Source organism: Neodiprion lecontei, chromosome 2 (assembly GCF_021901455.1).
Source record: "Neodiprion lecontei isolate iyNeoLeco1 chromosome 2, iyNeoLeco1.1, whole genome shotgun sequence".
In the NCBI taxonomy this organism is placed as follows: Eukaryota; Metazoa; Arthropoda; class Insecta; order Hymenoptera; family Diprionidae; genus Neodiprion; species Neodiprion lecontei.
The window spans coordinates 41,103,891-41,127,350 of NC_060261.1; the positions used below are offsets into that span (position 1 = coordinate 41,103,891).

The 23,460-nt window shown below is 45.2% G+C and overlaps 1 protein-coding gene across 2 annotated transcripts in view; it reads left to right on the top strand.

The window, feature by feature from the left end:
• LOC107220393 (guanylate cyclase 32E) overlaps positions 1-22,259 on the top strand; it is a 30,394-nt gene extending 8,135 nt beyond the window's left edge. For both annotated transcript variants that reach the window (XM_015658964.2, XM_046730131.1), the window contains exons 3-23: positions 1,107-1,304; positions 3,078-3,200; positions 4,120-4,315; positions 6,662-6,739; positions 8,024-8,271; positions 9,156-9,301; positions 12,509-12,659; positions 13,345-13,435; positions 13,724-13,935; positions 14,527-14,706; positions 14,879-14,983; positions 15,116-15,187; positions 16,028-16,193; positions 16,286-16,493; positions 16,699-16,833; positions 16,898-17,010; positions 17,381-17,532; positions 17,663-17,761; positions 17,889-18,033; positions 19,601-19,699; positions 19,808-22,259. In XM_015658964.2, coding sequence (XP_015514450.2) covers positions 1,107-1,304; positions 3,078-3,200; positions 4,120-4,315; positions 6,662-6,739; positions 8,024-8,271; positions 9,156-9,301; positions 12,509-12,659; positions 13,345-13,435; positions 13,724-13,935; positions 14,527-14,706; positions 14,879-14,983; positions 15,116-15,187; positions 16,028-16,193; positions 16,286-16,493; positions 16,699-16,833; positions 16,898-17,010; positions 17,381-17,532; positions 17,663-17,761; positions 17,889-18,033; positions 19,601-19,699; positions 19,808-20,601 — 3,711 coding nt within the window. In that variant the 3' untranslated portion in view covers positions 20,602-22,259. The remainder of the gene's footprint in view (positions 1-1,106; positions 1,305-3,077; positions 3,201-4,119; positions 4,316-6,661; positions 6,740-8,023; positions 8,272-9,155; positions 9,302-12,508; positions 12,660-13,344; positions 13,436-13,723; positions 13,936-14,526; positions 14,707-14,878; positions 14,984-15,115; positions 15,188-16,027; positions 16,194-16,285; positions 16,494-16,698; positions 16,834-16,897; positions 17,011-17,380; positions 17,533-17,662; positions 17,762-17,888; positions 18,034-19,600; positions 19,700-19,807) is intronic.
• Positions 22,260-23,460: the final 1,201 nt, after the last annotated feature.

Here is a 23,460-nt window from a genome sequence, read left to right on the forward strand (position 1 = left end):
AACGGAAAGTAGGAAGGCTTTTGAACTTCGTAATTACTCGTCGAGATAAATGCTAATCAAGCTCTTCTCCGCGGGACTGTCGGTTCTCCAATTTGGATTTTTAAACAAGCCTGGAAATTGAAACTCAAGAAACTCTCCCTGTTAATTGGACCACCTTTCCACCCTCGATATCTCGACTTCTTTTATCGCCCAGAGACGAAACTCTCTGCGATGAAAAGACATATTTCAATTACTGGATATACCTTCAGTTGTTTGGTATTAGTCTGAAGTTATGTGGGCAAAAAGTTGAGTAGGGTCTTATTCGCGTCATCTCGGCACTTTGGTGAACGAAAAAAAAACTGTGTACGTCGTACATCAAGCTTCGATACTTTGTCAAATTCCGCTTGATAAAAGACGGTAATATTTTCCAGTCGGAACGAAACTTTGCTTTTGGGTGCGGGGTAAAATTAAGTTTCTTACTCGACGTAACGATTCGATTAGTCAGTTTGAAAAGTTAAATTCTATGCTCTGTAAACGCGTGAAAAATAAATATTTCTCCGTTAGTTTGCCAATCTTTTAAAAATACGTTGATGAAAAATGGGGGGTAAAATTTTTTGCATTTCTCCCGCCAGGCCCCCCAGCTAAGTACGTCTGAAACAGAATATCGTGTTTAAAAATGATTCGATGGTTCGAAATAACCGGCAGACGCGGTGCGCGGCTTAGTCGGCATGACTAATCAATTGCCTAAATCTCGTGCGGTATCTATTTGAAGTAGATTGAAACGTTCCTGTGTGACTTCGCGGTAAAAGCACACCGGCCGGCGAGCCCGCAGCGTAATTACTCGAGTTAGGAACAAATCGGGTGCGAGTTAGTTGGTAATTTTGCAACGTTTGTGCGTATGCGGGGGGCCCGCATAACCCGAAAGCCTAGTTCCTGAAGGGAACCGTGATTGGCTACGTGACGGATAAAAAACTCGACTGCAGGCTTTTCTTCCCCGCACAATCGACAGAAATCAGTGGTTGAAATGGCGGGGAGAGTGTCCGCCAAACTCGGGGAAATCTAATAAACTTCATAAAGCTTTCGTTACCCGCCTTATTGCGGACCTCGTCGGGCTTTTTACTCGAAAGGTTAACTCGGGCGAACTGGCGAAACGGGGACACAAACTCGATTTCATTGTCGCCGAGACCTACGGCGAAGAGGAGACCAGCATTCTCATGACCGCCGATCTATGGACCAAAAATATCAGCGCCTACATCGGACCCCAGGAAACTTGCATTCACGAGGGACGGATGGCCGCTGCTTTCAACCTACCCATGATTTCCTACGTAAGTTTTTTCTTCCTCTCTTATTCGCCTCCAGCATCGGCTCGGTATCTAATTAACCCCCAGTCAATCAGGTACCAGTCGCTATTTTCTGCAGCATGCGATGATATCGACGAACGAGGTACTCGATTTACCGATTATACAGTTGCTTGGATTTTGGCTGGTTCTCTTAGTTTTAGAATATTGAAAATTTGAAGAACTTCGACACATCATGTTTGCGTACGATCTATACTGAATTGAAATGAAAATCGGGACGATGCGATGTAACGAACATTTTTTTAGGGGATGTATTTTTTGTCTCATTGGCTAGTGGGACGGGACCAATTTCACTATTCGGTTATAACCTGACAATGCCGAGGTATTTTGATGATAAATAAGTCTTCATAAATTTCACATTGTCGATAAGCCGAATCGAGGATAACACGTCGTATAGATTTGTTTTCAGCATTCCGAGTTACGATTAGAATTTGCAAGACAAAAGCGCGTGCTTTCGTAATTTGTCAAAGTCGCCGGATGCCATTCGGCATCCTGAAACGGCGTTCAATTACGTCACATAACACACAAGGAGCTGGTACGCGTATACGGTGAGCGTCGTCACGCGACACTTTGATAACGAATTACCAAAGTTGAGTCGAGGGTCGGAGTTACGACATCGTCAGGTCGCAATTATACTCGAGATAGTAGACGTCGCCGGGGTTCTAAACCGGGCAGTAATTCAGAAAGTGCTTCGTGCCTCGAGTTGCAGGCATCTTTCGGAGAAGCCGGCAGGAGGTCCGTGCATCTCTTGGCTCTGATTATTCCCGACTTCCGCTCGGCCGGGCCGATAAAATCGTGGAAACCGCGCACGAACGAACCGCGAGCTTATCTGACGATGGATTTTTGGGTCAGCTCGGAGGGGTCGAAGGATCGCCGAGCTTTGGTGCCGATTAAACCGTGCCCGTAAATACCGCGGTACCTGCGTTGTGTAGCTGCCGGAGCTTTTGCCGATTTAAAAGAACCGGCGAGGAAACTTCTTTAATTAAATTCCCGCTCCGAGAGATTGCTGCATGCACTTTACCAGCTTTGCGTCAATCTGTATTCCGAAGCTATTCCGCGACGTTGCGTTGTACGGTAGTTGGATATATTGCCACATGTATTTCCTGAATTTCAGCGAGCTTTGCAGTTGAACAACAGCGGGACGCGTGACTTAATTTTCATTCTCTTCGTACAGCGGTGATATATTTTTCAGCGAAAGCATGCCTGTCTCCAGCTCTCGTTTCCGCGTGCATGAATACCATTTCACAGAAACGTTTGAACCGAGTTTCTTGCCTCACACTCGCACTTACGGCTGTTTTTCCTCGGCGTTCGCACAGCCGGCTGACTAAACCGCGAGCAAAATGCAAATGCCGAACTAGTTCGCCGGCTCCGTCGTTACCTCTTCCTGTCCTTCAACTCATTTATTTAATCTCCGTTCTTTCCTCTTTTTATACTCTGTAACGGAGAGACGAGAAGAGGAGGATTAGGAATCTCTCGTTGCGCGGGTTTCGATTTTCCGTAAAATGGAGCGGATTTTGATCCCTCGTGGGTTGATTTTTCGAATATTTACGCACGCGGATGAGGAGACGAGGAGCGAAGAACATAAGTAAGAGCCGGTCCGTCGAAAAGTTTTTATCGCAGTATATCGAACTAACGATGAGATGTCGACGCCTCGCCGAACGGCTGCCCGGATAGTCGATAACCAAGTTCCGAACTCTGTATTCCACACGATATTACTCTTTTTTTCCTCCTTTTACGCAGTTTTGCACACATCGGGAAACTTCGGACAAAGCAGAGTTTCCAACTTTCGCAAGAACCCGACCACCGGACACCCAGATATCCAAATCGGTCGTCTCGGTCCTGCTCGCCTTCAACTGGACCAAAGTGAGTATCAGTTTTTGCAAGGAAACGATTTCCTCCCAATTCAACCGCAGTTTCTGCTCTCGCTTTCGCATTATATACGGGCACTCCTGTATCCGCGTCCCTTCGTTCCAAGATTCCCTCGCCTACACGATCAACCGAAAGGTCGATCGCCTCTCAAAATCCGCGTATGACAAATAACGCTTCGTCTCTGCGGGGCCAATTTCTTCCTTGCGGGATATTTTTCCCCCTACAAGAAAATAAACAAACATTCCTCGCACCTGTCACGTTCACCTTTGCAAGACGGTGCTGTTTCGGCACCCTAATAAATCCCTGATATCCGTCAGTATTTTGTCGCGAAAACACTTTATTCCCATGGGAGATTGATCGAGTGGGTGGAATTCGACACAACCCCGCAACGATTAGACCGCTCGTAAGCAGAACCGCAAACTATTGAATGACGGTGATTTACGCTCGCGGGGTGCGTTGCGCGTCACGTGTCATTCGGGACCGTAAAAAAGTGTGCAAAACTCGAGGGAAACCGACGCCGGGCGTTGATTCTCCCGAAGGGAGGGTGACGACGACGCCGTGTTTGCTCCTCGGAAGGCGAGGGTGAACGTACACCGGATCCTCCCCCTCCTCCTTCACCTCCTCGTCCTCGTCCTCGTCTCCTCCTTTCCTTCGTCCATACACAATGCACGCGGGGTGAAAGCACGTTGGGTACTAATCGTGCAAACATTCCCGGTTGAATGGGACCCCGGATCCTTGTTTGGACCTCTCCAAATACACCTCGAGAATCCGGTGCCCGTCTCCCGTTTACCGATATAACGCGAAGTGGTGTTAAGGGATGAAAATAGGAGGGTGGGTCGATCTGTATTGGGTTAAATCTCGGTTATAATACGACTGATTTCTATTACACGCTTACCGCTCTCGCGTGCAACAGGTGACTTTCATGTACATGAACTCCACCCTCTTCGAGTTCAACAAGATGTCTACTGTGGCCGAGACGATACTGTCGTCCTTTGATACGGCTGGCATAACTCTGAACTCGTTGAAATGCTGGGGCGAGCCGTACCTCCACACCTACGTGGACAACCCTTTTCATCAGCACGTTAAGGACACCTACCACGAGACACGGAGTGAGTAAACTGCTTTGCTTTTTAACCTCCGCGAGGCTTTTCCCCGTTCACATATTCAATACACGTGTGTGTGTGTGTGTAGGTATGCATTTACGTATACCTAGACGATCTCGTCTGCGCGCGACTATTTCTCGCTGGTAAAAATACTTATTCGTTGAAAATTTCACTTCTTTTTTTTTTCCTCTTCTCATTTTACAACTAAAAAAAAACTAACACTCCATCCTTCTCCCGAGGTCCGTAATTTGACAAGCTGCGACGCTCTTCGGAGAGGAGCATCAATCAGCCTGTCGTATATGTCACGGGAAAAACCGCGGAGCAGAAGGAGATGGAGACGGTGGAAAAAAGAGAGAAAGAGTAAAAAAAAAAAAGAAAAAGAAAGAAGGAAAGAAGAAAAAAAAAAGTGGAAGAGTCAGTTGGAAAGTTGCGGTTCGGTTGACGTGAAATACTTTGACGAGTTCACGGTTGAATCTCTCTCTACGTATCTGTATGCATAACTGTGTGTATTGTACGTGTATACGTATATACGTGTTACGTATATGCATACGTGTACGTAAGCAGGTATATACGTACGTACCCGTACGCTTACGCTTACGTTCGACAAGTTGGTTATGGCCGCTAGTTTTCGACGAGGGATAACGAGGCCCCGAGGCGAGGACGTTTTTGCTCGGTTCTCATTTTACGTTTATCGCCTTATCTCTTCCATGATCTCGCCAACGAACAACCCTGATGGGAAAATAACGATTCAATCGAACGAACTTGCAGATTGATGAGCTCCGTCACTCCGACTTGTTTCCTCCACCAACCGGTATCCCCCACTTCTATTTTAAAACCTATTTATTCGACTAGAAATTCGCTTTTTTACTGCCCACGCTCCTAATTGTGGTCCATTTTCATCGTGGCTGCAAATAACGTAATATATAATACAGGCTTACGCGTGAAATCTGGTGTTTTGGGGAAATGTGGTTAAAGGTCACTGAAAGAGGTCAGAGTTTCTTTTTTTTTCACGTTTCAAACAACTCCATTCTATTTTTTTTTTTTTCCCCCTCTCTTTTCATTTTGTGTTTCCATCCAATTAGGTAACTCCTGTAATCGCTGTCGCGAAATAACGTTCCCTTCGGAAAATAACAATTTTTACAACCAGAATAGGAACATTTCATTATTGTGCGGCCTTCCAGCATTTACGATATCGCGATTTGAAACGTTACATGTACCGGCTCGAACAAGACACGCGATATAAAATTTCGTCGATATTACGACAAACTCTCGGAAACTCTGAAACATTTTGGATTTTATTTGAAAAATCACGAGCTATAAAAATAAGTATTTGATTCGTGTGCCGTTCTTGCGGGTAACGATGCAACAAATAGAAGCGGTCAAGAATCTTTCGCAAAAGGAAGAGAAAATGTAGGAAAATAAGAAGCAATGACCTGCACATTAAATTGACCGGAAATCAATTCGACCCATTTTAAAAATTGGCTGCATTTGAGGGAAATTGGCCAAGTTATTCCCGCTGAATCGGCACGATGACAGGTATTGCGATTAGGTCAATTTACAATTGGGGTGAAGGAGAGAGAACTCCACGAGTATACCACGAGTATACGAGTATACGCTGGAAGAGGAGGAGGAGGAGGACCCACAATCGGCGTCGCGACGCGTTCCGCACGTCGTTTAGCTGCTTTGCATATCAGCTGATAACCCGCATGGTATTTCTCCTAATCCAACGCGCGAGGCTACACCACGTGGCTATAATATCACGTTGAATCGTGCCGCACGTACCTGCGCGAGATACGTGCGTAAATCGTTTTACACGTATGGAGTACGTGTGTTATAAATAGCCCGAACATTTTGAAAATGCTTGAAAATTTCGGCGAGTTATTCTAACGTTACACCGAATATGAGACAGACGTTGAGAGAGAGAGAGAGAAGAGAGAATAAAGCTATAATAGTAACAAAGAAGAAGAATTGCGTAGGCAAATCGGGCGTCTAATGGTCTGTTTGCGGTCGCGTTATGGTCAGTCGGTTTTTATTGCTCGTTAAATATCTATTCTTGGGATATTTTTAAGAGTTATTGTCCAAAGGCACTCTACTCTCTTCTCTGCCCGATGAAAATAAATCAAAACTAGCCTCGCGGTCCTCGCGTCTCTACATAAAATTCACTCCCGTAATCGCGACGGCATTGCGGAACGTGAGCGACTGTAAAAATATTTTTCAAAAATACCGATCCGCGGGCATCGTTGCCGAGAGTAATTTTCAACGACTCTTGGACCTAACGGATCGAATCGTAGTAAAATCGTCCAGTCGCGGATCAATCGACTTGTAATTCCTTACATCTCTACTCTGTTACAGTATACGTGATACTCGGAAATTATTACGACCATATTGGATTACTGATGGCTTTGGACAAGAGAGAATTGCTGGAAAAAGGTACGCATTTATTGTTCGCGTTAATTAATTATTATACGTTACAGGTACGCGATACGTGTATGTTATAAAATACACACGCATCTGCATTTGTATGTACGATCTTGCGTAATAGATACACGTATGCGGGTTTATCGAAGCGGTTCTTTTCTGTCGCAGACAAATACGTATACCTAAGCGATCGAATAAGGGTGGGAGGAATGGGGGTGGAAGCTTATTTCCCGGTCGTTGGAATATGAATGCTTCGTCTGCGGCGGACTGCTCTCTTACTTGAAGTGCAATTTATCGCGGACCGGGGACAAGACGGGGTGGAAAAATAAAGAGGGAAGAAAAATCCCAAGTCGAGATATAAAGGGGGGAGCTAATAACCGGAAATCTTACCGCATTGTCTATACCAGACGCAATCAGCTTGAATCCAATTCCCGTTCTATCTGTTTTTCCATTTTTATGTCGCAACATTTTTTTATACGACGATCGTTACGCGTACATCTACGTATATACGATGCATCGATGCTCGAACCTCGTCCGGCGTTCTCTTACGATTTCTTTCGCCCAGACAATGTAATACGATTACGCACGTAATATTACGCATATACATGTTTTCGTAAATTTTCCTTAACTCTCCCGCGTCGTCTGGCTCATACGTTGTATTACATTATTCCGTCGTTTAGCCAGTCGCCGTGGGATTTATTTTTACACCGGTAAGTCGAGAGCGACACCTGACCGCTAGACCAGTTTTATCGCTCTTATTTTTCTCTCTAGATCTTTCAAACGCGTGCTCGTGTTTTCGTAGTTATTATTATTGTCTTAGTCGTCGTTATACAAATTGCCGGCCGACCCAAGCCGGAACTAACTAGTGCCGATGGTGATAATTTTAGCCAAAGAACACGTGGGCGCTCGCTCGGTTGTCGAGTTGAGAAAGCAGCTTAAAAGCATGCTTTTTGTCCCGGGGATAACGCGCGAGTATTCGTACGCCTGTTATTGCGCAGGTGTAATACGAAGCTGTGTCAAGGTATAAACGGGAATCGCGTCGGCCTGTTTTACTCGGCGAAACACGTGGAATACCAGAAGCTACAAGCATCGGTCCGCAGGCCCGACGTGACGTGCCGCCGGAATATCAAACGGGCCCAGTTACGCCACCCCGTCAAATTTCGCTTCTCACGCTCGAGCTTTGCGACGATTCTCGTTGAACCGAGAGGCGACGCGGTTTGTTTGCTTCTGCACGTCTCCAAAATGGATGGCGGATTTAATTCCGGGATCAAACGGTTCTCCTGTGTCTTGTTTCAGGGGATTATTGGGTGGTCGGTGTCGACCTCGAAGCTTACGATGAACAATCCCCGGAGAAATATCTCAGAGGCTTGCTGGAGAATGAGACTAATTTTGGGATACTACGAGCCTTCCGGAGTTACTTCAGCATCGTCGCATCGCCGCCTGCGGTCGACTTTAAAAACTTGACACGAAAGATCGACGAGTACCGGCGAAAACCGCCGTTCAACTTCACCAATCCCTTGGATAAGGTCAACGGGTTTTTTCCGGTGACTGGAAATATAAATGTTACAATTTTTCATTCCCTTAATTTCGCCACGGCAATCGTCTGTCGCTTACTTATCTTCCTATCGTTTTTTTTTCGTAGTTTTCATTCTTGTTTACTTCAAGTTATCGATTCAACGCTATTCTAGTAATTTTAAAACGAGGGAAACAGCTCTTTAAAATTGTATCGAGCCCGGGCTGTTTGAGACAATCTTTCATCCGGACATCCCAACCCGCCAACATCATTTTTTACCTTCAATTCTCACGCAAATCCACCGCATCATTCAGCGGCTCAGTGCTCATGATCGTGTCAAATGAATTCCGGGATGATCGATCACGGAATACCTTTCAAAAGGATCTTTGAAGCTATACTAAGAGATGAAAAAAACTGAGATTCAAACGATATTACGGTATGCGTTGGACGATGTTACAACCTGGCGCAGAGGCTAGCGGAATCAAATTTTCCAGAGTACCGCCGAGTTTCAAAGCCCATATTAAAAATACCTCAACGTAATTGAGAATATCCTCGCACTTCCACTCGATATCTCAAGAACTGATTCCTCAAAGGAATTCTTCTTGCCGGCACTGATCACCTAACTTGTACACGCGTTTAGCGCGAAAGATCAAAACTGCTCTGTTGAATCCGACTTTCGTGCAAAATTTAGTCAGTGTCAGTCAGTTCGATGCTCGCGGGGCATTCCTGGCGCGAGATTCGAGTCTGGGGTATAAAAAACCCGCCCGTCCTCTTCTTCTTGGTCGCGTCTTTTCACCGCTCACGATCAGCCGTTGCGGAAGAGAGGCGACTCGAGACTCCGTTAACGGTCACTCTGGATCCTCGACGCAATTACGCTCCCCAATCTCATACCTTCGCTCTGCTGTTCTAAGGTAGATCCGACCCGAGACGTCTTACCTCTACGACGCGGTTCACCTCTACGAGCGCACCCTGCTGCAGGCCCTCGACGAGGGCAGGGACCCGAGGGACGGCAGAGGGATGGTGGCAGCCCTTCGCGGGGTCCACTATCGCAGTGCCATGGGGTATGTATACGCACGGCGCTGTGAATTTATGTCGAGAGCGTTGAGGTCCTCGCCCGAGAATGCAGGGATGCAACGCGGAAATTCTCGGGAACTTTTCAAGCTTCATTTTCGCGGCTGCGGTATTTGGGGACTTTTTAAAACGGGACTGAAGAGTGATTTTCGATGCTGGAATGCGGTGAAACGGTAAAAAAAGGAAGCCTGAGATTATACTTGGCTCCAAATTGGACAGTAGTATCTACTGGAATTTTCTGGGACACTGTTTTTACGCTGTGTTTAAGGGATTATACGCAGTTAAGAGGCCGAAAAAAGCGATTTTTCAAAGATTTCTCGTGAAGAGGCATTTCAATTTATTAATACAAAAATTTGTACACGTATTTTTATTTTTTAAAATGGTGATTCTTAAAGCTGATATAGCCGATCTCCGGGAGCACCTCTAAAAAAAGGCGTCTTGTGTTGATCAGGATATCTCTGGATTGAAACAAAAAAAATTAAGTTTATATAAGGTATTAAGTGGTCTTTAATCGAAGGAATAAGCAAAACATTAATTTTTAACAAAACGACGGCTTCTCAAAAAAAAAAAAAATACATTTTCCGCAAAAATTTTCGCTTCAATTTGTTTATAAAATAGAAAATGTTTATCGATGAGAAAAAACCTTCGATCAAAGATTGAAAAATGTATTCATAGAGCTTGTGTAAAAATTTGAGACTGATCGGTTCAGCCGTTTCCGAGAAATCTTGCTCATCGACTCTGAAAACATAGTTTGGAAAATAACGCGTTCAAAGTTTCAAAAGCACTGTCGAAAGCTCTGAGGCGTTTATGCAAATGTGCGCGTAACTTCGAAAATATCTGTCGGTTCGACATGAAATTTTCTGTGTATATACTTAAATATATGTAAATTACGAAACGGAAATTAAAAAAATATGGATGATTGAAATCCAAATTCGGTTTTAGAGCCGAATCGTATTTGACATCGGCATTTAATCGGTTCGCTGAAATGTACGTATTGAAAAGCATCGTTTACTTAATATTTTAGCTCGAAACGCTATGTTTGCGTCAACACGATTATCTAGACGTCAAAGCAAATCTCGAATTGTAGAACACAAATCGAAATGTTTGACTCGCTCAAAGTTTTCAACACACGTTTCGACATTCGTTGGTGAATTTATAGAATTGCATTATAAATTTTTCCGCGAAACTTGGGAAACATTGTAAAAATTGTAGCGTAGCATGAACTGATGTTGAAACGAGATGAAATGAGATGTTTTTTTCTTCTTTACTTCAAAATATTTGCATCTTAGCTTTTCGATCTTTTTATATAAACGTTTCCGCAATTTTCTCGTTCTGGAAAGTAGTGAATCGGAAATTTTTATGTTATTTCAAACAGTCCGACCGGATGATTGAAGCTAATAAAAACTGTATCGACGGCTGTACACGCTCGGTATTTTTTTTTTCGCGTGTCTAATAACGATACATTTCGTCCGATCTGCTTCAATCCTGCATGTAAACGGTATAAAATCAAGAGTTAAATATTTAACCGTCGGGAAAAGCTGATAAAAAGTTGTAATCCAACCGCAACCGTGTAATGCCAGTTTGTAGTTGAACGAGGTCTCTTATTAACAGAGAGAACGAAACGAATTACAGCATTTTATACTTATTACTCGGAGTATCGGTATAGTAACTACACACATGCACGCATGTTCGCATGAAATCGTTTCTAAATGAATTCTCTAACATCTGTGAGGACTCGAAACATCCGTTGAATAAAATTTTATCAAGACAAGAATGACGAGTCTGAGAAAATAAATAAGTGGCAAAATAAAAATATCGACGCATGTGCGGCGGGAAAGTTCTTCACCCTGATAAAAAAACTCGCCAATATTTTTCTCTCATACCCTCGCATATTCCGCACGTACGTACGACCGCGGTTTTTATTTATAGCTCGGTAGTATTACGTTCATTCATCCGTTCTCTGAATCGATGAGAGAGGCCCACCACGCTCTCGTTGCTGCCGAGCACGTGTCGAGCTTCCGATAATCGATTAAGGGTCGTTCAAATCGAAAGCCGCGGGGTGATTTTGGGGTGAAAATCAGAGCCGCCGTTATTGCGTCCGGATGCGTATGGCGGAAGAGGAAGATGGGCGGAAGTTTCCGGTCATCAGGATTCCGATATTTGACGAATTAGCGTCTCGTTACTCCGCGGCGACCAATTCGCATCCCCCGATCATTGTCATTTTTTATTTTAACTCCCGGTGAATATCGGATATCGCCACAAGCGCGTCTTGCTTGTACAGGTGTACTTATAGTATAACACGTGTACCCAGTCCCACTTATACACGGAGAACTCGGGAGAGGAGAGAGAGAGAAAGTGAGAAAAAAATTACGCCGTCCGTTCTAATAATAAAACACGCCGGCATTACGGCAGTGCCGAGCTTACATCACTGTCCAGTCCACTATCAACGCAATTTCGTCGAGACTCGAAAGCTCCGAAATCAGTTTCGCGTGCCTGATCAAGCGATACAAACGCGGCGACGGGAATTCGACTTTTGTAACGATAAAGCACGGCGCTGATCGCGAGCTTGCGTAGCCCCGCGATATCCCGATAGCCGGACACGAGATTCTCAAACTCTTCGGTAGCGGGCAGTCAATTTGGGTAATCTCGTCGTCGAAATCGAGCCGGTAATCACCGTCCGAGATTAACGGTTAATGCGAGAAATTTCGCGTCAAGTTGCCGATTTATCTGCTCTTATTTTTTTATGGAATCGCGAAAACTTTTCGCCCTTATCGCAACGTCCGGAAATTCGGCACGCGACGAAGCTCTACAAACCCGCAAAACATCAGCGCTCGTACAAAAAAGCTTGGGACACGTGCGGCCGGGATGACGGAACCGACCGGAGTATCACGTCGTCGACGACGCGTCGAGATGTGTAATATTCACCTAATTAACGAGCCTCCGAGACGCGGAGGCCTCGCGATCTTATCGCTTAAACCGGATCACCTCCGGAAGCTGCCTCGAGACCCAAGGAGCTTCTCGGATTCGGTGGAGTAACTCAATCCCGGGTGAGGGTCAAATCGATCGATATCTACGCTCAAGGATTAATTGCATTAATTTGTGCCTCATACGTGCCAGTCGACGAGAAATAATGATCGATTGATAATACCCGAACGGCAAATGACGTCGCTCAACTCGCTACACTCTCCTTGTTTCAGGTACATGGTTTACATGGACGAGAACGGTGACGCCGAGGGCAATTACTCCGTAATTGCCATTGGTAATCAGCCAAAGGACGACGGGGAGGACAGATTCGGCCTTTATCCAATCGGGTACTTCGTTGGGAAGGAGGAGAAGTCCGGTTTGCCGGTAAGTTGGGCCTTTTATATCAAGGATCTATTGACTATACTTGCCCAACCGAAGGTGAGTTTCGACGACAATGTTGAATACTTTACGACAAGATAATAGTTTGAAAGTAATCAACCGCGATAACGACGATAAGAATATTAAATTTTATAGATAATAATGCACAAAAGTCATCAATAAATTGCTTAAACGAAACGTTGTTTAGTAGATTTTCAAGTAATGTTTTTTTATTTGTCACGTGAAACGAATTCGTTGACTTTTCTGAATACATATGAATTTTGAAAGAATTTTCTCATTATTTTGAAATTTCCGTTTCCGAAAATTTGTAAAGGCTGTATTTACAAAACCATTCGTTTAATTCCTCGGAAACTTCTTAATTACAATGTACAACGTTTTTAAGACAATATATCGAAAATTCACAATTTACCCTCCATTTTTCCAAAATTGTAAATTTGGAAAATTGGAAAAAAAATTAATCAAATTGAATTTTCTTATCATTTTTATTGTGGTTGATTTTTTTCAGATTTTCATCTTATCATAAAGTATTCAATATTTTCGACGAGACTCACTTTTGGTTAAAAATATATAGCCCGTACATTGTTAAGTAAACAATTGCTCTCCAAATTTTTTCCACTACTCATCTTTTAAACTTTCCAAAATTTCTGCTGATCCTTTCCCTGAACGACAGAGACTACGGTTAACCAAGAAAATACCTTGGATCAGAGGAACGCCACCCATTGCCGAACCCTACTGCGGCTACCACGGTGAAAAGTGCAAGTGTACGTATAACTTTACAATCATTACGTAGATATATTTATGCAAGAAATCCGAAAAGTCTCGATCTTCCTGTCTACCGGTTTTACCTACTGTCGGCAAAACAGTGCGCGATTTATGATCCAGTCTTGGTAGAAGGACTGAAAGTCGGTAAGACGAAAAGACGGGGAGCCCATTTTTCACTCGAGAATACCCTGAACGACGGATAGCTCGACGATGTTTGTATGTAAGAATCGAAGTCAGAGGTTCGACATCGACCCGATTAAGGTTTTCCATTGTGTGATTCGGTATAGCGCACACTGGTGAAATAGTAGGCGGCGTCGCGGGGGGATTGCTCTTGATACTAACTGGGATCGCCCTGGTGCTCTACAGGAATTGGCGGTACGAGCAGGCACTCGACTCGCTTCTGTGGAAAGTCAACTATAAGGAAATTCAGGTCAAGGAACAGGAGGACGAAGCTACTCCCGCTAAAAGCGAGACAGACGACGCCACAAAAAATATCAAGGTTTTAAAAATTATTCAAATATTATACGATCACGTGCCGATCTTACCCGCGAAACTCGAACATGAGGAAGCGTCGAGACGTGCGGCAAAACTGCAGATTCCTGTGTCGTCTCTTCAACGTGAGAAAAAACGATACCGTATCTAGGATTTTCTTTCGTTATTAGCTGATATTGCAAAAAGATAAAAAATTAATAAACTCAGAATTATGAATGGGTAGAAGTCTCATCGGTAAATGACTTACTTGGCCGATTGGATAAACTGATGTCACGTGACGCGGAACTTTCGAATTTCTTACCAAGTGCTTGCAACTGTCGAATCAGCACCACCTTCACTTTTGACAAAGTCGCAACGACCCTTGCGATTGGTGTTTTATTGCAAAATGAGGCAAACCTCTGACGTCAGTCCCTCAATTCTAGAGTCAAGTCATTTAACGGAATTCGTCACGGTTGTACGCCGTCCTGATTCTCAAAGCTCTGTCGCCCGAAGCTCGGGATCGTTGTGCAACGGATTCCATCTCTTTCAGAGAGCGGGATAACGATGCGGCTGGCGGTAGTCCGCGGAGTCGAGGCTAATCAAAGCGAATGTATTTTAGGCGATTCAGCCAGTCGTGAGAACGAGTCAAGTGTCATTAAGCTCGAACCCAGATGCGGATTTTCGCTACTCGACTATCTTCACCCAAATAGGAGTCTACAAGGGGCGAATATACGCGGTGAAAAAGGTGCGAAAAAAATCTATCGAAATCACCAGGGAGATGAAGAAGGAGCTGAAAATGGTGAGCGGTTGAATTTTGATAAGCCGAGGGCTGAGAATTTCGTATTAGCACGGCATTGTTGATCTCTGTTTGATGGATACCTGTTGCTGTACCTAGTAAATATAAAGTTACTCGGTTACTTCAAACCAAGTTATGGAAACGAAGCGGAGCAAAAGAAACTCATGACTTTCAGATGCGGGATTTGCGGCACGACAATTTAAACGCTTTCATCGGAGCCTGCACCGATCCCCCAAACATTTGCATAGTGGTGGAATATTGCACGAGAGGAAGCCTGAAGGTGACTACTCTCCCAGTCTTATATCTTCCTATTTAATTATATTTACCTTGCAACAGTCGGACACCGACTGTAAGACGTCAAGCCAAGAAAATTACGGCTGCAGCGGCTGATGATAAATCATCTCGGTTGCAGGACATCCTAGACAACGAGGACGTCAAATTGGATAACATGTTCATAGCTTCGTTAGTCGGGGACATTATCAGGGTAAGTAAGTTCGCCGTCTTAATGCCTGCGTATCCTCAAGCTTAAATCATGTGCTCGTACGTGTAATGTAGGTTGGTACTTACTCGGGTTTGCGCTGACTCGCGATGATTGATCGACCTCGCCAAGTCGTTTGTCACTCGTGTTTTACCCGCTGACGTCATTCGCGGCGAAGCGCTTTCACGATTTCACGTGTAACTTACCACCTACCGTATCCTGGGAGGGGGGGCAGCTTTTGCCGCTGGAATTTGCACGGATAGAGAAACTAGAACTCTACCTGTAATTATTCACGAAATGAATGACAATCTAGCTGTGCCAAGAACATTCCATTTTATCACGGGGATTCCTTCTTAATGCGGGTAAGCGGGGACTAAGCCAGAACTTTCGAGACCCCTGGCGCAAAAGCAGTCCTCCACGCAAGCTTCCTGCTCGGGGCTATGACGAGTCTGACGTAAAAACGAATTAAGATGCCATTTGTGATTCTAATTACCTTTACGAGAATCGCGTTTAATCCACTCGCGCAAATGCCGGGATCCGCGGGACCGTGAACTCGGGACTCTGTCAAGCTTTCCGAAAATCTACGAGTAATTACTTCTCGAGTAACAATATAACTCCATATCCCGTCTTTAATACGAATCGTCGGCAGTAACGTCTTAATCGGGTAAGGTTGTCCCCTTCTCTGAAGAGGAAATCGCTGTCGATTGGACGGCTCGAAAGATAACGACTCGACTGCTTGGGCAAGCGAATTCAGAGAATGTTGCGTCGAAACCTGCTTTTTCCTTCACTCCTTTCCCCTCTTCTCATCTTTCTCGTAGCTGTTATTCTTCTCTTTCGTTTTTCCAGGGGATGATATACCTTCACGAGTCGCCGGTCCGATTTCACGGAGCACTGAGCACGTCCAACTGTCTTGTCGACTCCCGTTGGGTGGTAAAACTTGCGGACTTTGGTCTCCGCGAATTCAAGAGAAACGCCGAGTGCGAACCGACTGATATAATTAAGAAATACGAAGGTAAAAAGAAGGCTTGCGGCTCGCGGTTCCTTCAATTTTCGACACGTTTCAACCCACCCCAAAGCCTCGTGTTCTCCTTACGTTGGTTGCAGGGCTGCTGTATCGGGCACCAGAACTTCTCCGTTCGCCCCAAATAAGAGAACCCTCGATTCGGGACTACCAGAAGGGTGACGTGTATTCCTTCGGGATTGTTCTCTACGAGATACAAGGACGCCACGGGCCGTTCGGCATCACCGACTTATCTGCTCCGGAGATTCTGAAGAGAGTTATCACTCGCAAACCGGGGAAGCCACCGTACAGGTAACTTTATGCCCATGTAACACATGGTCTTCCCGTAGGTATGTATGCGAATGGCTGGAATCCATCGTGTATGGATATGTAAATCAGCCTTCGATACTGCCAGGGGTCCTGCTGCTGTGATTCTGAGAAACGTCTTTCCAGCTCTTTTCATCCATTCTTATCGCTCGCTTCTTTTCCCTTTATACGACTTTCTTTCTCTTCGCAGACCGCCGTTCGACAAGCTGGAAAACAGTTTCGACTTCGTTCGGGATTGCCTGGTCGAATGTTGGGCTGAGAACCCGGATGATCGGCCAGACTTCAAAGTAGTCAGAAACAGACTGCGTCCCCTGAAAAAAGGCATGTGAGTACGAAGATAAGTTTGTCACCCATTCATTCGGGAACTTTATTCGTCGTCGTTTTTTCAGGAAACCGAACATATTCGACAACATGATGGCTATGATGGAGAAATACGCTACGAATTTGGAAGTACTCGTCGACGAGAGAACCGATCAGCTGATCGAGGAAAAGAAAAAAACAGGTCACTGTTATCTTTAACCCGGATTACCGGTTTTTATCGAATTGCGAATAACAGGAAGAAAATGTCCTGTTGCGGAAAGGTTTTTTTGTCGGGACTTAAAATTGTATCCGAACACCCTCGGCTTGTTAGAGTTCAATTTTTGGAAGTGAGGTATCCAAACCTCTGCCATGAGACAAACTTATCGATACATGCCTGACTATGAAGTTCTACCCATGACTGGCATCGACACGGTGAAACATGCAGTACTGATCGTGAGCGAGCGTCAATTCGTCAATGGCGCGACGAGCTCTGTTCACCATGTCGATGTCAGACTCCCCCCAAACCAGGTATCCTTCCATTACCAGACGGCTTTCCATTGCTTGATCCTCAGACGCGCTCCTGTACGAGATGCTTCCACGATACGTCGCCGAGCAACTGAAACGGGGGCACAAAGTCGAGGCGGAGGGATTTGACTGCGTGACAATATACTTCAGCGACATAGTCGGGTTCACGTCGATGTCAGCGGAAAGCACACCGTTGCAGGTTCGTGGAATGTGCGTACATGAGAGTATTGTCGCGGTGCAGGGCGCGGTTGCGATAGCGGTAGGCGGTTCTAACGGCAGCTCAGCTCTGATGGAATGACCGTTTGATATACATACGTGTTGGCGTCTAGGTGGTCGACTTCCTGAACGACCTGTACACGTGCTTCGACTCGACGATAGAAAACTACGACGTGTACAAGGTGGAGACGATCGGAGATGCCTACATGGTGGTGAGTCCCTCCCTCTCTACCTCCATCCGAGACCTGAAACAGTGGATCCGTGTCACCGTGTCGACGGTTGGATTCTTCCTCGCGTTTTGTTTCTTGTTCTTCCTTTTTCTTATTATCTTTTTTACAGGTCAGTGGACTTCCCATCAGAAATGGCAATCAGCACGCGGGCGAAATTGCCACGATGTCTTTGTGCCTTCTCAACGCTGTTAAACAGTTCAGCATACGTCACAGACCTCTCGACAAGCTACAACTTCGCATCGGTATTCATTCGGGTGAGTCTTGATACCGTATATCACTCTGGACAACGTGTATATCCTCGACATGCAAATTGGTTTCGCAGTCTTTTTTCAATGCTCCGGCAACGCAGGCTATATACTATCGGCTTCAAAATTTCATTCGCACAAATGTGACGACCGCTTCTACGTTAACTCGCAATTGCGTACCGGGTAATGCTTGAATATTTTTAGCCTGTTTTTCTCCGCGTGCAATACCAAAGCCGAGAAACAACAGGCACGAAACTCTGCGGTGAATGGACTGCCTCGGAAAGAGAACGTGATAGTCCTATTATTCAAGTTTCCCGAGTGGTCAAGGAAACAGGAATAGTTATTGCATGATAATGTGTTACCATTACCGTCTCGGGCTGGTCGATAAATCGTGCCCGAAGCATGAAACACATTCTCCGCATTGGGAGTTAAACCATTTTTCACAAGAATAGCTGGGACGTTCGCGTCAGTCGTTCTGGGATGGTCGGGAGCGCCCATCGTCTTTGGGTTATGGCCCATTTCTTCGGCTGCAAAATGATGATGATTTCAACCAATCCGGAGTAATGGCAAAGATTCGGAGCAGTCTACATTTCTGTAGTTTAGTCCCCAACAGAATACGTATGGAAGAAGCATTACGCCACGGCTGAACGCCTCCGTCTTATAGTCTACTGGGGTTATGCTCGTTCTTCATACCCCCGGTAGAGGCGACGTGCCGTATCCTTTCGCCTTTGAAGTGATTCACGACCAAGTCGAGGCATCGGAAACAACACTTATATGTCCAAATCTCTGTTCGGCGGAACCAGATCACGACTCCAGTTTGCATTGCGCTTCAGTGCAGAGCTATTCTGGTCTCTCGCTACTGAGACCAAGACCGCGGTACTTCCGACACTTTCACCCTGTTTTCCGCCTAACCTTTCGGCAACACTTCACTCGTGTCGATTGTTTTTCCACAAAGAGTACTTCTCGCGAGTTCGAAATACCTCCTTGTATTTTGTGCTTCACTTCTCACGAATCGAGATATTCCGTCCGTAGAAGAGTCTCTGAGTAAGATGTAAGTTTTCGGACCATTCGCGGAATGAACGCCCTTTTTTCGACCAAACAGCACAGTTAAAGGTCCAATTTGCCATCGGTGACTGCGAATCGATGTCGTAGTACTTCGCAAACGAAGCCTCTCCGCCACAAATCTCTCGAATGATAATATCCGGAACATCAGTTAGACAACAATGTGCCCGTTAATCTCCCTTGAAAGACATCTATCCCATTGAGACGGATAAAAAGCACGACTTTTCACCAGAGCGGGTATAGAACGAACATCGCAATATTTCTAGGAATGCGTATACCGCCTTCCTTCTTACAATTCTAGACCGTTACGGCGTGAAACAAAACTCACGGTTTCTTTCGATGTCATGGGAAAGAGCTTTCGCAATAAAGATTCCAGAATGTCAGTGTCCAGAGAGAACTCGTATACGAATTTCCTAAGTCACGCCGGCCAAGTGTACTATTGCGATTGTCGTATGTACTCCGTAATTGAAAACCCGGAACTCCTCTGACGCAGTATTTGTTTTTTCAAAAACAGGACCAGTATGCGCGGGTGTGGTTGGTCTGAAAATGCCGCGATACTGCCTCTTCGGTGACACGGTGAACACGGCGAGTCGGATGGAGTCAACGGGCCAACGTAAGAACCATTAAAGCAGAACCCGAGCTGACCTCCGACTGCACTGCACGCGGCAGCGGCGATAATCGTGCACCGACTAACGCGAATCGTTTTTGAATTTTCCAACAGCGTTGAAGATCCACTGCAGCTGGGAGACGAAGCGACTTCTGGACGAAGTCGGCGGCTTCCACCTGGTGGAACGCGGCGTTGTCTCGATGAAGGGAAAGGGCGAGCGTCTGACCTACTGGCTCATCGGGGAGGACCCTTTCCTCCAGCAGCAGAGATCGAAGGAACGGTTAGCCCGTCGTTCCCAGCAGCCGTCGTCCTGCGGAGGAGTCTCAGCCGCCGGAGAGTCCTCGGCGCCGCGGAGCTCGTTGAAGAACAAGTCCCTAGTAAGAAAGACCTTCCTAAGGTGCTCGAGCGAGTCCCCGAAGCGGTTGAGGTTCGCCAGCTCGGATCAGCTCGACCAGCAGACTCAGCGAAGCGGAAGTCGACTCGAATCCATAGCCGACAACAGTCCCTGCAAGAAGCGGCCATCCTGCGGCCTCGGAGGCTCCGGATGCATGGAGACGATGCGCTCCGCAAGCTCGTCCTGTCCCTGCGTCGAAAAGCTCTGCGACTCGGAGCCCTCCCCGTCGATCCTGAACGCGGAACCGGAAGTCTTACGCGCCGAGGCGAACGGCGGGCTTCCGATGGCCGGAAGCGTTCCGGTCTTGCGGAGCGACTGCAGCCGCATCGGGCCCCGGAATTTTCGGCTCAAGCCGAATCTGGGCCTGCAGATGGTCTGCAGGTCCGCGCCCAGCAGCCCGAGGCACAGTTCTCTGGTCGTCGACGCCCCGCGTCGCGACACCCAGTCGACGGAGGAAATCGACGGGTGGGACTCCACCCCGCTCATATACTCGGCCAGCCAGTGTCCCGACTGACTGAGCGGCTGAGTGTCACCGCATTTTCGGCCGCTTTGTGTTTTTTGAGGTTTAATAAAGGCGCGGGTTTGTTCGCTTTATCGCGGGGGCAGCTCGCGATATTACGCTGCCTGGAAAATATCGCCCTCCGGCTTTTCCGCGGCTCGGTATAATGCCGGCATAACGGATGAAAGCTGCGGGGGACGAGCGAGTCGGCGGTATTGCTATTCTAGCCAGTCACAGTAAATCTTTACTTCATCTTAATCTCGCCGAATGAGGGTAGGTGACGTAATGGCTCGTTATGCCCCGTTTTTATTCCCGTCATAAATAAGCCGGTAAATTTAAATGACATAATAAAGTGTCCTGTACCAAAGTCTGCTCCTCCGTTATATCTACGACCGACGCGTTAAAAATATTTACCCGTTCTCGTACCCGGCTCGTTAAATAACGCGGATCACGCTGATTAGTACGTTTAAATTAATCCTTCACCCTCCTCATTCTTCTCCCGTCCCCCCACCATCTCGCTAATTAGTCGAGTCAAAACTCTTTCTCTCCGTCTCCTTCTCTCCCTCTCCCCCCCCTCTCTCTCTCTCTGTCTAATTCCCAGCTTCGCTCAACTCGATAAAATTTCACCGCGCGCGTTATAGTTTAGCGTCGTTACGATTTTCTACATTTTACTCCCGTCGCCTTCAATTCATTCCGATTTCGACTAATTGCCGACCGAAATAGTCCTCTCAGTCTAGCTAAATATCTTTGATGTTCGTACGAAGTATATCAAGAGCCATGATGTGTCTTTGATCAATCCGATCAATTTTCACATGTGTCATGTCTTTGTGTATAATGTTCAATTCAATATCGTAATCTACTGCCTGATGCCTAATCCCTGTACTATCCAAAAAGTTTTAATCAATTCAGTTGTTCACACTGACAGCAGACTGTAGAAAAAAAAAAAAAATGTTGGTAAAAATATCCTGATCGTAGGATATCCTCAAATATTATATATCCTGTGAAATTTCAAAAGACTTTGACAAAGGCTGTCCCTCGGAATAACCAGTTCTACTTTGACCACCCCGTAGCAGTGAAACACGACGACGTCTGAGAAATTGACTTTTACATTGTTATACAACTTGAGAAGATAATCGAGTAAAAGAATTCTCCGAGGGCTCATCGGGATTTCAATAATTTTTTTTCTTTCAAGATACGAATCGGATCTTTTTACTGAAGGAGAGAATAAAGAATATTGAAGCGCGGGTGACTGGGACTCAATTGAGGCAGGCGAGTAACTTCTTGCAATATTTAATAATCTTGTTTGGATTCTTCATATTTTTAACCCGTGAATTGCTTGAAGTGAGATATACACACCAGATATTACACAAAAAGGGGTTACGTATTGCAGTATCTAGCATCCATTATTACTGCATTAAAAATTGAATAAGATTATATAATATACACAGATTTACGATTAGGCGTAAGTTTTATTATAGCTTAGACAATCAAAAAGGCTCGTGCTTTTATTGATACACTCACTCAAGTATAAGTCAATGCATGTGTAACACACAGGTATGTGTATACATATATGCATAAATTTTACCCAACTGGTAATATCGTATTTTGTCAAGCATATAGTTATTTATATATTATACAAATATATATAATATATATATCTAGTCAATTTCGAATCTGCTATTGTTTTATTCCAAATGAATTTATATATGCGTAAAAGTTGATTGTCACAATCGCTTGGTCATTTTTTACGATATTACATTCGTCGACATTGCCTATGTACTTGATATGTGATTCATCGATGAGAGACGTATCGATGAACTAGGAATTGAAAAGACAAATAAATAAATAATCAAAAGGACACGAGCTTATTCTGACGCTCGAGAACAACGTGATGAAATATATCTAATATATGAATAAATTGTTAAATATATAATGAAAACTTGAACTGTCAAATGTGAGTTTCGATCAGACGACAGTAATTTTTTTTTATCCTGCCTAAAAGAAGAAACGGAAAACGAGATAGAAAAAAAATCCCTATTGCACGTGAATTATATTATACGACACACGTTGCGTACATAAGAATTTCAATTCGTCATATCGTGGAATACGACGCATCGATAGCATCAGAATTTCCTCCACATTCTGAAAAGTTATGCAGCAATTTTTTCTATTCGACACTCCGGCCTCGATCTCGGAGAAAGTTAATAATTCAAACCGAAATTTCTCCATAGATCCGAGGACCGGAAATGGATGGTTATGTGTATTGAAATGAGGCGGTTAACGTAAGCGGTACTCGCCGATATTAGGATCGAGAACATATTGCATGGGAACGGCAATTGGCGGTGAGGATATTGGCAAACTAATTTGCGCGTCACGTGGTATAAAATACGACAAGTTTGCAGCGCGGTATTAGCAGAATTAAGCTTCCTGGTTACTGAAACAATTCCATCGAAGGAAATTGGAACACGACCTCCGAGGCACCGCGTGACTGCAAAGCCGCTAACCACGGCAGTTTATCTTTCCTTTGAAAGTTTGCACGTCGAAGAGAGCCGTGAGCCGTATTAGCAATGTCAACTCGGCGTATTTCTTTCCCAGCAAGGAGCGCCATTTCAAATTTGAATCGGCCGCTCGATTCCCCCGCAATTATGCAACCAGGGTAACACGCAGGCGATGCGTTGCCGTCCCTGAGTAAACAGCGCCTGCCAAAACCACGAGCCTCGTCATCGTCGATACATCATTTGTACATGTTCCGAAGGACTGTGAAGTACGAGTAGGACGAGGATAGAATCTGGAAAAATTGGTCAATTTTTATAAATACGAGTATCAACTGCCTTTAACAGTTTCATTCGGTTTAACAGTGTGATTATTATTTTA